The sequence below is a fragment of the Enoplosus armatus genome, chromosome 16, assembly GCF_043641665.1.
Source record: "Enoplosus armatus isolate fEnoArm2 chromosome 16, fEnoArm2.hap1, whole genome shotgun sequence".
Lineage (NCBI taxonomy): Eukaryota > Metazoa > Chordata > Actinopteri > Centrarchiformes > Enoplosidae > Enoplosus > Enoplosus armatus.
In genome coordinates this window covers 896485-911542 of record NC_092195.1, presented here as the reverse complement: position 1 = coordinate 911542, position 15058 = coordinate 896485, and the positions used below count along the sequence as shown (strand labels likewise).

General features: G+C 43.8%; 2 protein-coding genes across 2 annotated transcripts; one reads left to right on the top strand and one right to left on the bottom strand.

Moving 5' to 3' along the window:
* Positions 1-1900: 1900 nt before the first annotated feature.
* Positions 1901-6706, bottom strand: ssr2 (signal sequence receptor, beta). The gene is made up of 6 exons (XM_070921735.1): positions 6655-6706; positions 5717-5877; positions 5041-5139; positions 4437-4545; positions 4244-4321; positions 1901-2523 (listed from the first exon to the last, which is right to left on the bottom strand). Exons 2-6 carry the CDS (start codon positions 5875-5877, stop codon positions 2413-2415), a joined length of 558 nt encoding a protein of 185 aa, XP_070777836.1. The 5' UTR covers positions 6655-6706; the 3' UTR covers positions 1901-2412.
* A 2342-nt stretch (positions 6707-9048) lies between these two features.
* Positions 9049-10574, top strand: sostdc1b (sclerostin domain containing 1b). The gene is made up of 2 exons (XM_070922291.1): positions 9049-9262; positions 10147-10574. Exons 1-2 carry the CDS (start codon positions 9049-9051, stop codon positions 10572-10574), a joined length of 642 nt encoding a protein of 213 aa, XP_070778392.1.
* The last annotated feature ends 4484 nt before the right edge of the window (positions 10575-15058 follow it).

Below are 15058 nucleotides of genomic sequence, written 5' to 3'. Positions count from 1 at the left end.
AGAAGTACGTAATTTAAAAATAAATAAATAAATACATTTTATACAAAAAAAAAACACACACACATGACCACAAACAGCAGTGATACTATTTCTAATAAATATAGTGGTTGGACAGCTCAATGTATGGCAAGCCAAAAGTGCCACTTTTCGCCTCTGTTCTGAGGCGATATACATTAAAATGGCTGTTTTTTTTCTTTGATGCTCTAGTGAAGTACAGTAAAATGCCATCAAAAAAAGAGCCGTCAAAACTCAGCTGTTTATGGCGCTGGAATAAGGCACATTAAAATGCTGCTTTATATGGGGGGGCGTTTACAACACATGACCAGTGTGTTTTCTTGCCAGATTAGTTCTGAGAGAGCAGAACAGACGCAGAACAGACGCAGACAAGCCGCAACTCGCGAGCGGCCTGAATGGCCCTAATTGTATGGCAAGCCGAAAGTGCCATTTTTTCGCCTCTGTTCACACGCGATTCGCATCAAAATGGCCGTTTTGGGGTTGTGTTTTTTTCTTTCACGCTATAGTAAGGCACAGTAACATGTTGTATTTAATACTGAAAAGACCCGTCAAAAACGTTTTCATGGCACTCTAACAAGGTACATTAAAAACGCGTATCAAAAATGCCTTTTTTCCAACAGGGTAATGAAAGCCCTTCCTCCAGCTTTGCGTAGCCATTGTTAGCAGCAGCTTTGTCTTCATGAATTGTCGGCTGCAGTGTTCTGACTCAGTGGGTTAAATGTTGATTTGCCTGAGCATATGACCTTCTTTTAAAACGCCCTCTATTGATTGTCACTGAGGGTACGTACCAAGAGCCAAATTACCCTTATCACAGGTAACTACTGATGGCCCAGTGTTCTGAGAGGTAGACTACAACTATTCAAGCTTTCCGGGATCAAATCTCAACCTGTAAGTGGCCCCCATGTTTGCATGCGCTTACCCTTAGTGTGATTTTTGTTTTGTATTTTATTTGGTTTTGTTGCCCAGGCAACTTCTTTTTCTTTTCTTTTTTTTTACTGATTTATAATAAATGATCTTTTTATCTGTAGAATTCTGATTTTTAATCGTGGACTCGCCTGTGCTGGTGGGAATCCCCTATTTACAACATGTGGCAACGTGTGGGTGTGATATTTGGATGAAAGCCTCATAGTGGAGCCCCCCTTCTGGCCCAGTTAGTGTCGATCCAGCCCAAACTAGGTCCAGCTATATCAACAAAGTGGTTATCTGACAGGAGTGGCTTCACAAAGCACTTCCGTCATGTTTTCACAGCAGTATTACAGATTTGTACATGGCTGACATAATGACTCAAACAAAGTGTGTTACACCCGGTATAGCAACATTAATGGCAGGTCATCATAACATCATAATATGAATCATTTTCTTAGAGTTTCGTCACTAGGAGCAACTCTTTGTGCTAGGAAGCTTTATTATGAATACGGGGCCCTGGACAATATCATTTGACACCCTGCTGCCTTCTCCAACCTGGCCCTCCTATAGATATACATTTCTCCATTAGACCAGCGTCTTCCCTAGCCTCTCCTGGAGAGGCTTGGGGGAAAAGCTGCATTAGACCCATCATTCGGTTATAGGGAATTTAATGTCATTCTCCAGTATTTAGTAGATGCAAGTAAGAGTGGGGCCAGACTACAGCTTAGAGCTTAGAGGGAAAAGTGTTCCATTTCCCATAGACTGCCAGCCAAACTATAGTAACCTATACATAAATGCTGCCTTGTTTGATAACAGGAGTTGGGATGAGGTTGAATTATTTCATTGACACATGCGTTGTCCCAAATCAAAAAGGATAATCTTAAAAAAAAATTTTGTAGGTTTTTTTTGCGGTTCCATGGAACATGTAAGGGTTACAAAAAGGAGAAATGTATAAACTCAGAAATCAGTCAGACACAGCTTTAGAAAAACCCAGACTTGTTGTTTTTATTGATTCATTTTGAAGTACAACAACTTGGCTACAAACTTCAAAAAACTGAATTCAGTTACATACACAATTACAAAAAAAAAAAAATCCTGTAAGAGTATAGTAACTGCCATTGTAATTGTTCCATCAACGTGAACCCATTTGCAAATCTGGAAGGACTGCACAGCAGCTGGCGAAGCTCAGGCCATCAGCTGGAGATGAGGGCTTTCATGGAGATGCTTTGTGGTTTGGTAACCACACTGGAGCCGCACTACGTTTACTTCTGCCGTCATTCTATATCCGGGAGTTCTCTTAATCACGCCGCTTGTTTGATACAAATCTCAAAAAAAAAAAAAAAAGAAAAAACACGTTTCCTTGGTCACTGTACTTTTCTTTCAACTTTTTGTCCACTCCCAATATGGGTTAAGCAGCTACTCAGGAGGTCCTGTGCCCACGAAACCCTCGGACTTCCATCCCCAAACCCAAAACCCCTGCGGCGCACCTCCTCAGTTCTTCTTGGCCTTCGGCGAGTCGTACTTCCTCTTGCTGGAGTACCAAAGGAGCAGAGGGATGCCGATGGAGGGCAGAGTCATCACGCCGAATGCGGCCCAGTCCAGCTTTAAAAATAAAAAAAAAGGTAGACAGTGAGTGAGGTGTCAAATCAAAAAGCATGTACCAGTTTATTATTCGGTACACCTTTCCAAAACATGCAGTGTAATAGAACAGTCCTGCCATAAATCCTCCCTTCGTTAAGGTTATGATGTTCAGCTTATGTTTAGACATGTTTTAGAGGGGTGTGGACACAACTGTATGATCCTTTTGAGGCTGTAGTACATTTATAAAGCCCTTAGTACGGAGTTTAGTCTGTGTCTGAGGAAGCTTACAGCTCCGCCAGAGCGAGACTGAAAGCCGGCATCAAGGAGGCAAAGCAGAGATCATCAGGAGAGACTGGAGTGAGGCCTCAACACCAAGCACCAGGGATGTGCGGCGAGCGGTCCAGACCATCACAAGCTACATGAGCAGTAACGCTCACTTTGATCCCCTCAGCCAAGAGTCGGCTGTCGGCACACACAGTGGATTTGAAAAGAATCCTGCTGAGAGCGACTAGGAGTAAAGCTAAAACCACTACCACTACCTTCCTGTGGCACTCTGCAACTGGATACTGGACTTCCTCACAAAACAGACCCCAGAGAGTTCAGATAGGCAAAGACACACACACACTCATCAGTGGACCTGAGGTGGAGCAAGTGAACAGTTTTAGGTTCCTGGGAATCAGCATCACAGAGAACCTGCCATGGACGTCACACATCTCCACACTGGTAAAGAAAGCTCAGAAACGACTGTATTTCTTAAGGAAACTCAAGGAGGTCGGTTGAGAACCGGTTCCAAATTGTCAGATCCAGCGGTCAGATCAATCGTATGCCTCCGAGCATATCAATTTCTTTTATGTTTTTCTGACAGTCGCGCATTGCAAGACAATAAACGTCCAACTCGTGCGTCTACCGTCTGCTGGAAACTTGCAACAAGCGGGAGTCAACCCTACAAAGCGCGGCTTCATCTTACAAAAGAAAGACGACAACAGTGCTGGTTGTATTGTCTGTAAAATGGTCATTTTGAGTAAGGGTGGACACACCGGCAATATGCCGAAACCTCGGTCTGCGCTACATACGCTTAAAATTCCAGAAACGCCATGTATCTGACCTCCCGACCAAGCAGCACATCACGAGGGTAAATATCCTGACAAAGAAAACCTAAAAGAAAACGAATGCTGTACAAATATTCCCTCATTTCTATCCATTTTAGATGACAGACAATAAAAACAGTTGCGCTGATGCTGAAAACCTTCGTAGGCCTACTTTTTCCGCCCCCCACTCAATTTATCATGAATCGATAAAGAATTGGACAGACACGCAAAATTGATAATGGCACTGCTATCAATAAAATCTTATCAATTCTATCCCTAGATATTGGTGAGGTGAGGTGTCTTCGAGAGCCCAAAGGATACTAAAAGACAATAGTATTTTAAATAGTAATAATAATAATCTTGTTGGGGTTTTTTTTCATAATTAAAATCATACAACTAGATTAAAAGTATGCTGTTGGTATACTTTCCATGTCTCTTTACCAAGCATCCAATAAATAGCACCATTTTATAATAAAATATTTACAGTGCTCCTGCGCTTTCCTCAGCTAAAGAATAGGAAGTACAGCAGTTTACAAAATTCCACCAACTTTGCTGCTCTTGCTTCGACCTCGATCACTGCAGGTCAGTCCGCGCGGTTCGGAGCCAGACAGGGACGAGCAAAAAAAACAACAACAAAAAAAAACAACACTTACATAGTGTGGGGAGAAGCGCCGGTCGAACTCCCTCTGAGCCAGGATGCCTCCCTGGCCTGGGGCACTGGTGTAGCCCACCTGCAGGAAGGACAGACACTTCAGCTTCCTTCACACACACACGCACACACACACACTACAAAACTGCTTTTGATCCGTGAAGATAATCAACTGTTTGTTTAAAATTTTATTTTACCACGACTTGTCCTCCCTCCTGGGCCAAATAGCTGACTGAGGCAGAGGTGAAGTTGAAGTAGCCAGCCTTCAGAGGGCGCAACACCACTGTGTGAGAGACATTGCTGGCTCTGAGGATTCCAGGGTTAAAAATCAAACAACTTGAAAAAGATGAGTCCATAGATGCATATTTGAAACTCATTTAAAAAAAACATATATATAATAAACAACCTCTTACAGTCTGACTTTCTCTTCAGTTTTTTTTTTTTTTTTTTTTTACAGTTGTGTCAGATCAGAGATCTACTTCTGACCCCTGCCCCTTAAACTATTAAACTCGTCTTCTCAGTGAGGGCGGTGTATTCAAAAAGATACCAGGGTAACTTCACCTGCCAAGCTTTGATAAAGTTTGTACGTCTCCTTTAAAAACATGAGTCTCACTATCATCAGTTACTACAGTGTTGTAGGTTCAGCTGTTTTCACCCTGGTTACCCAACCTGCGATACAGAGGTGTGTTAGATGGGCGGTCTGGGAATGTTATGTTTTTCCTCCCGTTAAAATACAGTTACTGACTTGACAGCCTACAGAAACAACAGCAACAACAACAGACAATTTAGATTCAAGGATACGGGGCGATCCTGTCCCATTTGACGTTCAACATTCCTGAAACGATTCCGAAGTCTTCAGGAGGAAAAGAATCATCCGACAGCTCCACCTCCAGAGCAGCACTGTGGAGACAGTAAAGGAAGAGGACACTCCGTTAGATAACTGGACATCTAACGGGAGCGCGTTTCATTGACTATTCATATTTCATTGATTATTAAAATTTTTTAAAAAAGGAGCGAGACCCTCCCCTTGACTTGACTGAGCAGACAAGATAAATGTCCTTCCCTGCCCCCAGTTTCCAAATAAATCCATTTGTGATTTTACACCCACAACTAGGGCTGCAACTAATGATTATTTCCCATCATCGATTAATCTGCCGATTGTCACGATTAACAGATTGATCGTTTCGTCTATAAAGTGTCAAACAAAAATATACAAACAAAAAAAGTGAAAAATGCTCATCACAATTTCCCTGAGCCCAAAGTGATGCCTTCAAATTGCTTCTTTTGTCCAACCAACAGTCCATAACCTGAAAGACTCTTCATTTACGGTCATTAAGGACAAAAATAAGGAAGCAAATCCGCACACTTAACAAGTTGGGACCAGCTAACGTTTTACAGTGGGGGGGGGGGGGGGGGGTCCACACAGTCAATGAACAACTCTATAGTAGCTACAGAAGAGTATTCCCTCAGTCCTGACCTGGAGCCCACATTGTAGATGTTGTACTGCAGGGTGAGGTCTCGGCCCTCCACGGCATAGCGGTTCAGCAGGGATTTAGAGGCCAGCAAACGGGCTCCCTCTTCTCCTGAGCCCAGACCAAGCATGGCCAGGACCAAGAACACATGCAGCATCTTCATCATCTGGAATAGAAACGGTTCAATTAAAATCTGACTGACTATTGGAAAGATGGGGTTCTACAAAAATAAATAAATAAATAAAAAAGGTCCAAAGTATGTAGACACCTCGGCCACTGGAGCCAGGTTCCAAAAAAACCCCTGTGGAAAGCCTGGAGGCTGTTACAGAGGAAGAAGAGGAAGAAGAAGAAGAAGAAGAAGACCACGGTTTTGGAATGACGCGTCCATATGGCTGTGATGTCCACGTACATTTGGCTGCTCTGGACTTTGGTTGGCCTGGCCAACAGTTCAATAAACAGTAGAGTCAGAAGACAATTTGTGGAAAAAATAACGCGAAAACACTGAGATTTGTAAACGACTCGTTTTCTTTTAAGAACAAAAGATCAAATTAGCTCGACTAAAGCCGGCTTTCGTTTAGCTAAATGTGTCCATGGCTAACAGTTAGCGAGCTATAAAACGGAGCTAGCGTTGAAGCCAATTTTTTTTCTTAAACTTTATTCACACAAATAATAGCAGAGCTTCTTAATGGAGAGATTTGGTTGTTATATTTTAGCTTGCCTTAAATCCAAAGTGCTTAACAGTGACAGACGTCAGACGCTTACGTGGACCAAACGAGACACAGCTATCTGGGTTAGAATGACACTACAGCACAGCGCTCGTTGTCCACATGCACATTATTCACAGAAATGGAGCCAGTCGCGTTGACGTATCTGACTCTGGAACATTAAAAGACCAAGTTAGCGAATTTGTGTAGTTAAAAGGAGAAGGAAGGGCAAGACAGACCGTTCAGTGGTGCTCTTCGAAGCGTAGATCTTGAAGGAGCTGCGGAGGCGCATGCGCAGAAACTTAAAGCCGCTGTTTGCATGACGTGTACCGCGGGGGAAGTTAAGGAAGTCTCCAGACGGCGCAGCGCCCCCTGGTGTCGTGGGGGTGTTGTTTCCTCTCAGTTTGCATGTAGGGCGGGCTTGTAATGTATTTTGTATTCATACCTTTAGCTAAGAAAAATCATCTGAATGCATAAATCCATTACCACCCCCCGCCCCCCTTTGCACACCATGGGGTGGACCAAATTGTAGCAGGATGAAACTGTTAGGGATTTGCTGTTGCCTTCTCTGACCACCCAAACCCTCCACTCCTGTTCCCTCCCTGCATGGTATGTACCCTGTCAATTCCATGTTCCCATTGAGTGGGGTGCATACAGTTTAGATAGCAGATTCATTATTTGCCAACACACCCAGAAACCAACTAGTACTCTTGTAGCATACTACCGGACCAAGATTTTCAGCGTGTCAGTTAATTAGTCCATGGGCCACTCAAGGTGGAAAAATCTAGTTAACGTTATAGAAAATGTGCACATCAGTGGTTAATATTTAGGTATGAGAACCAACGTTCAGTTGCAGCTTTGTCAGCAATGGAATAGACTTTTAATGCTGGTGCATATCCTTAAGTAGGCTGGATTTAAGAACCTTGTTTTCAAGTATGTAGCACAGACTGTATACTGCATTTGTCGGTATGTTCACATTGTAAACTCACCTGTTCAGACTGAAAACTCACCTGTTCACACTGTAAACTCACCTGTTCAGACTGAAAACTCACCTGTTCACATTGTAAACTCACCCATTCACACTGAAAACTCACCCGTTCACACTGTAAACTCACCTGTTCACATTGTAAATTCACCTGTTCAGACTGAAAACTCACCTGTTCACATTGTAAATTCACCTGTTCAGACTGAAAACTCACCTGTTTACATTGTACAATCACCCGTTCACACTGAAAACTCATCTGTTCACATTGTAAATTCACCCATTCACACTGAAAACTCACCCGTTCACCCTGTAAACTCACCTGTTCACATTGTAAATTCACCTGTTCAGACTGAAAACTCACCTGTTCACATTGTAAATTCACCCGTTCACACTGAAAACTCACCCGTTCACCCTGTAAACTCACCTGTTCACATTGTAAATTCACCTGTTCAGACTGAAAACTCACCTGTTCACATTGTAAATTCACCCGTTCACACTGAAAACTCACCCGTTCACCCTGTAAACTCACCTGTTCACATTGTAAATTCACCTGTTCAGACTGAAAACTCACCCGTTCACATTGTAAACTCACCCGTTCACACTGAAAACTCACTTGTTCACACTGAAAACTCACTTGTTCACACTGAAAACTCACCTGTTCACATTGTAAATTCACCTGTTCACACTGTAAACTCACCTGTTCACACTGAAAACTCACTTCAATTCTTTTCTACATTTTAAGGAGAGGTCTGCAACCAAATTATGGGTTCATTTTTCATGAAGCAAACAAGCCAGTTGCACTATCATGAGCTGAATTCCTATAACATAATCTCTCTCTTTTTTCTTTTTCTTTTCCAGAAAACATATTTGTGTCTTTTATTTATTTTTTATTTTTATATATTTGTACAGACCATGGGGGGCATTTTACACCAAAACACTGGGTGGCATATTTTCACATTTTTACAAATGTTACAGAAATCAATCGGACACCTCGTTCCAAACTAATAAATAGTTCCGTTAAATGAATCTCCTATTTGGATTACCGAAATATAATGAAAAAAAACTGTCACCTCGAAACCTTGTTGTTCAAGTTAAGCTACATTTGGAAAAGCATCCCAGCCACAGCGTCTTGACGGTGAACTCGAGATATCTGGTGAACAGGGCTGGAAGCCATCGTTGTCAGGAAGCGGCGCCATGTTCAGCCACTAGGTGGAGACAAATCACCTTCTTTGTATCCCGTAAAGACTCAGTCACGCACAATGTACCAGCTCCCAATGTGGGCCATTAGAGTCTGCCAAGAGAGATGGTTTAATCTGACCACCACCACCACCACCACCTCTTCCTCTACACACACACACACACACACACACACACACGAAGAAAGATGTCCCCTTACTTGTTTTTACAAATGCGTAAGAGAAAGATGGAGGCGGTGGAGGCGCGTTGTGGACACAGACCTCAGCGCGTTTGTGCTCTCCCTCACTATTGTTTCTTTCTTCTCTTTATTTCAAGGCTGCCGCACGGGTGGGTGTGCCCGGTCCATTCACAGAGCGTCACCACGGAGGAAGAGGAGGATATATAAACAACATGCCGCGGCAGGTTAAGTCATTCGTTCAGGAGTCCGAATTTTTGCCGCTGCCGCGCAGCCATGCTCCGTACGTCCGCCTCCAGCGCACTCCAGCTCCCCGCGCTCCTGCTGCTGCTGCTGCTGCTGAGCAGGAGCGCCTCGGCGGTCCACAACGACGCCACGGAGTCGGCCAACGCTCAGCCGGCCCCGGACGCTCAGGAAGAGCCCGCGGAGGAGGAAGACACCAATCAAGCGAGGAACGGCGGGAGGCGGCAGGCTGACGCCGCGCGTAATGGTGAGTCCAAAGCGTTTACGCACGGCGTAGTGACATTTTCACCAATCTGAGGCGCAGTAGGTGACGCTATGTAGTGCTGCATGGGGCCGGTGGTGCAGGTGGATTTCCAAAACTCTTTGTCAACATTTGACAAAGTTCCCCAAATTTCAAGCTTCCAATTAATTTAGAATATCATTTAAAATATATTTGCAGGCGTCCAACATCGGTGCTCTTGTAATGACATGTCATGCCACATGACAGTTATCATGTGTCATGTGTTGTTTAAAAGCCAACAAGATAAACAAAGGTTGCGTTTTATGGCTTACTGGACTCCTTGTTGGGAGAAAGAAAGAACATCCGCACACGTGCAAGGTGGGGGAAAAAAAATGTCCATTGTCCATACAGACATTTTTGTGGTTTTATTATAGTTTAAGAAGAAAGAAATCACAGCTCCTGCTGCCACACACCCTCCCAGGTGCATGCTGGTCCTATACCTGCCTCCCTACAGTGTATAAAACCCGAGGTTTCCAATTGTGCCGCCCAGTTCTTACACAACGAAACAGATCTTTAATCTAAAATAAAGCAAATATCTAGAGTGGATGATTATACTTTGACTTGATTACCCTTTCACATAGAGATGTCAGGCAGCTCAAGTTACTTATGTGGCTCATTGAATACACAGCAGCAATTAAGAAGATCTGTCACTCAAAGCAACAAAGTTATAGTTCAAGTCAAAGTGGAGCCTAAAATTCAATTCCAAGCAATGCATATAACAAGCCCGAGATCACCCGGGGGCTCCTTCCGAGTTTTTTCAACGTGGTACCCGCCTCACCTCTAGCCGTGAGCAGAACTGAACAGCAGCAGGATAAACAGAGCATGCATGTAATTCACTTTCCATGTCTCAGGCCCGGACCAGAGCCAAGTGGGCTGCAGGGAGCTGAGGTCCACAAAGTACATCTCCGATGGCCAGTGCACCAGCATCAACCCCATCAAGGAGCTGGTGTGCGCCGGAGAGTGTCTGCCGGCCCACCTGCTGCCCAACTGGATCGGGGGCGGGGGTCACACCGGGAGGTACTGGAGCCGCCGCGACGCCCAGGAGTGGCGCTGCGTCATCGACCGGACCAGGACCCAGCGGATCCAGCTGCAGTGCCAGGACGGCAGCTCCAGGACCTACAAGATAACCGTGGTGACCTCCTGCAAGTGCAAGCGCTACTCCCGACAGCAGAATGACTCAGGACACAAGGACACGTCTGTCAACAGTGGTAAACAGAGGAAAAGTCAGAAGAAGGCTGGACGGCCTGAGGATGGAGCCGGGGGGCCGCCTGACAATTAAAACCAACGTAATCCTGCAGTTACAAAGGAAAACCAGCCACTTCTGTCTTCGTCATGAAGTTTATGGATAGCCAAACATTTAAGTGTAGATTTGTCTCTAGATTTAGATTAGTGTTTAAGATTAGTCTGAGGCCCAGAGCTTAGTTAAACGTTAACGTGCTGGAACTATTTCTTAATGAACAACACTTCACCTATCCGCCCAGCACTTCTGTAGCGTCCCGCTCGCCGTAGTGCGGGTTACCAGGTTGCGACCAGTGAGAGCGGGATTTGGTTTTGGCCTCCAACCAAGCGACTTCACAGCGACGACCGGGCCTCAGGAAGCTGCACACAGCCACTGCACCTGGCTGTTGTTCGTCAGGAAGTAGTTCCAGTGCGCGACTCCCACGTGACGTAACTTCTGTTCGCGCACAGATCAAACCAACAAACATATGTTAACACGTTAATTAGTGAGTTTTGTAACAGTTGTTTTTTCCGCTTTGTAGAGCCAGGCTAGCTCCCTTCGCTTCCCGTATTTTATGCTAAGCTAGGCTAACCACGTCCTGACTGTTGAACTATTCCTTTGATATGAACCAACCGAGCTTTTGTAGCATGCAACTAGTGGCCCATTCTAACAATACCACCTATTAGATTAATTTGCATGTGTACAAATCTGACAATGGGGGGGGGGGGGGGGGGGGGTTGTTAAGTTAGTGCTGTTTATTTTATCTGTGTATGTTTTATCTGAACGGCCGCGGAGTTTTGTGACTCTACTCTCTGATTCCACCAGGACTTGGCTAAAAGGCATCAAGGCATGGCAGAAAATGTAAGAGGGTCAGTCAGCGATACCAGTGATTATTTCAACCCTGTCTCCTAAGAAATGAATTGTATATTACCAGATTGTTTTCCCCAGTTACGTTGTGGTAGCGAAGGTATTTGGTGGCTGGATTGCAGTACATTTACAAGCAACATCAGAATCAGGATCAGGATCAGAATCGTGTCAATCGTCATGTCTTTGAGTGAATGAAGAGCTGCATTTATGTACCGCACCGGATGACGCATCGCCAGCTGCGCCAAATGGTACGAAATGGTATACACTTCCTGTCTCCAGTGGCAAAACCCACATGACACATTTACAGGAAATTACTCTTGAGTTGAGCCGTCTCCTTTCGGAAAACCGCCTGCGATCGGCTGCGAAGTAGTAGCAACAGACAGACAGGGCCTCATCATCATCGTAGGTATGTGTAATTCATGCCGGGTACGTTAATTGGCAGCATGCCCTCGTGTTAATAGAAAACCTAATTGCATTCACTTTTAAGACATATGTGCTGTTGCGAATTAGTTGTATATAAAGATAATTTCTGGGAGACGGGGGCTGGATTATTACACATTTCAATCAAGTCCGTAGCATCCCAGTTAGCTGCTTTGCATATGCTGCTCTTCATTTTTGCACTCTACCTCGCTCGATCTACTCACTCATGCACATTTGGTCTGAAACTGCAGCCACTGTTACTATGGGGCCTCCAACATTGCGCCCCCCGCCCCCACAACAAACACACAAGGTCTCACAAAGTGCTGCCCAAATACAGTTTGCGATGTTAATGGAGGTTCTGGTGGCTATAAAGGTGCAGGAGGTTCGGTTCGTGTTGGAAGGACTGCCTCGGTAGGTCATAGTTTTGGTTCATTGTGTCACACATATGGCAGTTTTGCCATAGAGCATCTCCATGTAAAGAAATAAAAATTAAAATAAATAAAAAATAACAATAATCCATTACGTCATTCAAAGGCTCAACAGACTTTGCAAGACATGTACAACATAATGTTACCAAGTTTTAAATGTGAAGATTTATATAATAAGAGTGATGCTTAGATAGCCTATAGCATGAATGTAATGTACAATGTGTGGGTAAAGTTTTATGGGGGGTTTTTCAGAGTGAATAGAATGTAATTTATTTTTGTACCAGAACAGTTGGAAGTTCTTCTTTTTTTCACATATATATATATATATATATATATATATATATATATATTTTGTCATTGTCCGAAATAAATAGTTCAATGAATATTGTTTCCGAGGCTGTGTTTCTGACATAATGCTGCAGGCATGCCAGACAGGGTCGCTGCAAAACAGGAACTTCCTAACAACAGAGGCATTAGTCAGTGATGAAACTCCCTTTTCAACACAACGCCGCACTTTTGTTTTATTGTGAAGGGGATACCTTCCCCCTCCGGGCTAGTGGGGCTTGTTCCAGCTGCAGCAACACGTTAAAGACGCTTTATTGTCTCGTGTATCCGTTCTTTCCACTCTGAAAGCTGTGGGCTAAGGTAGGCAGGGAATAATAGAATCACCTGCACTAGGTGACAACAACAGGATGTTTAACTTGTGTTACCTGCAGAGGGGAAAAAAAGAAAGAATGGATGGCCCTTTGTCAACAAGATCCTGTAGGTACGGTGAGGAGGCACCAAGAACAACATAAAGTCTAGGAATTCTGATTAGATTAGACGGCTGGTAGCAGGAACTAATTGTGAAATGTGACAATAAATGCATTCACCCAAATACTCTGGACTTCATGCTGTTATTTTAATGTTGCAACGGTGAGCCGCTATTAGTTTTAACATCTTGCAAGGAAACATACATTCCCTCGCTAACACATGCTAATGCTAACACTGCTTTAATGAACCGTTCCACCAATACATATATAGATATAGATATATATATCAGAGCTATGGCTAATTATGCATCTGCCGTATATATATACATATATATGTATATATATATATACGGCAGATGTTCAAACATAGCTCTGACATTGAGATACAACTTGCAGGCGGACATGTTAAAACTGAACAGGCTGGTACCACAACATTGAGTTATAAAGCTGGTTATGGCTAATGTGTTCACTCTCTGTTAAGCGCTGGGGTTTTTTTGGAGGGGGGGGGGGTTTGGTGTCCACCATCTCCTGAGAGAAATGTGTGGCTCTTTAGCCGCTAAATGCTCCACGAATGTTCGGCAGCTGGTCTCTTAACTGTGTCGGCCCTGCTGCTGCCGGAAAACTAGGTTGACATCTTTCACACGACACGGTCAGTTTCGAATGTTCATGTGAAAATATTTATTATTATTAGTTATTATGTAATAATAACACTTTGGATGGATGCATCGCAGGCTAGAGTACTTTTAATACTTGAGTAATTAGCTAATTAGCTATAGCAACATTAGCTTTTCACTTCTGGCGATTCCAAAAATCATCAAAGTGGTGTTCATTAGTGAAGATCATCTCGCTGAACAAAAACGTGTAAGAATCATAAACGTTTGTTTTGCCACAGAGCTTATTTTCTGCAATGATCCAAAATCCCACGGAACAATCCCATTGGCTTTTAGTCGAGGGAACCAGGGGCGACGCTAACTTCCGGGTTGGCCTACAAAAATGCGTCCTCCCCGCAACAACTCGATAACAAAGCCCTAAAAGTCCTTCTGGACAAAACTAAAGGAAAAGCCAAAACATTCACTTTGACTCTGTCACAAGAAAGAAAGCATCAGGATACATTTTAAGTGAGTGTTCGTCCCCTCAGTTTATCTATAGGTCTTTAGAGGGGCGGAGTTTAGTCTCTAATAGTGCGAATTTGATCATTAAAGAAGCTCCTTTAATTATGTGTTGGGTGTTAACTGGGAAAAGTGTGGTTTCCTTTTCAGGGCAGATATAATGTTGTTATTGCTTATTATCAGAATTTTCCAAGAAAGATTCTGGGTCGGTTTGGGGTGACTTCTGCAACCGTTGGCACAAAATCTCAAAAAAGGGGGACGCTTTTTGGAACTTTTCGATAGCGATGTGTGGTGGCGCATTTCATTGGTGTGGTGTTTTTCTTTGAAGATACTAACGGCCTCAAATCATCATTTGATTCACCGCCGTTCAGCTCACACTGCCAGATGTTGGTCAGGTGGTCAGGGGAAGTAGTTCAAATCCCTGAATCAGGTACTGGGACAATGTGGGTAAAAAGAAAAAAAAAAAAGAAAAGATGGATAAGTGCACTCCTGTCAACGTGAGAGCGTCGTTCAGCATGCCCCTTTGCTCATTTCATGAAACCTCTCCTTCAAGCTATAATTACACGTTCATTGATGCACCCCCGCAAGCACAGGCTTACAATACTTCATCCTGAACAGGCGCCACATCCTGCCGAAACCCCCGGCGTCTTACATTAATAGAGCGCTTGTCATTCTTTGAATGCATCAAACGCACGTTTCTACCTGCAGCGTTCACACATAGCTGAATAGGAGGATTACAAGCACAGTCAGTGATACCGCTGGCCAAGGCACAGACGTAACATCACAAGCGGGTGTCAGGAAGCCATGTGTTAACAACCCAGACCAGAACAAGCGGCATAAAGCCCCCTCTACCTTAAGTGTTAATCTTCCCCTTTCCTATATTATGAATCATGTGAGGAGGCAACTTTTTTTTGTATTGTATACATCAAAGAGAGGGTGGGAGCCACATCAAAAGCTGCAGAAATTCC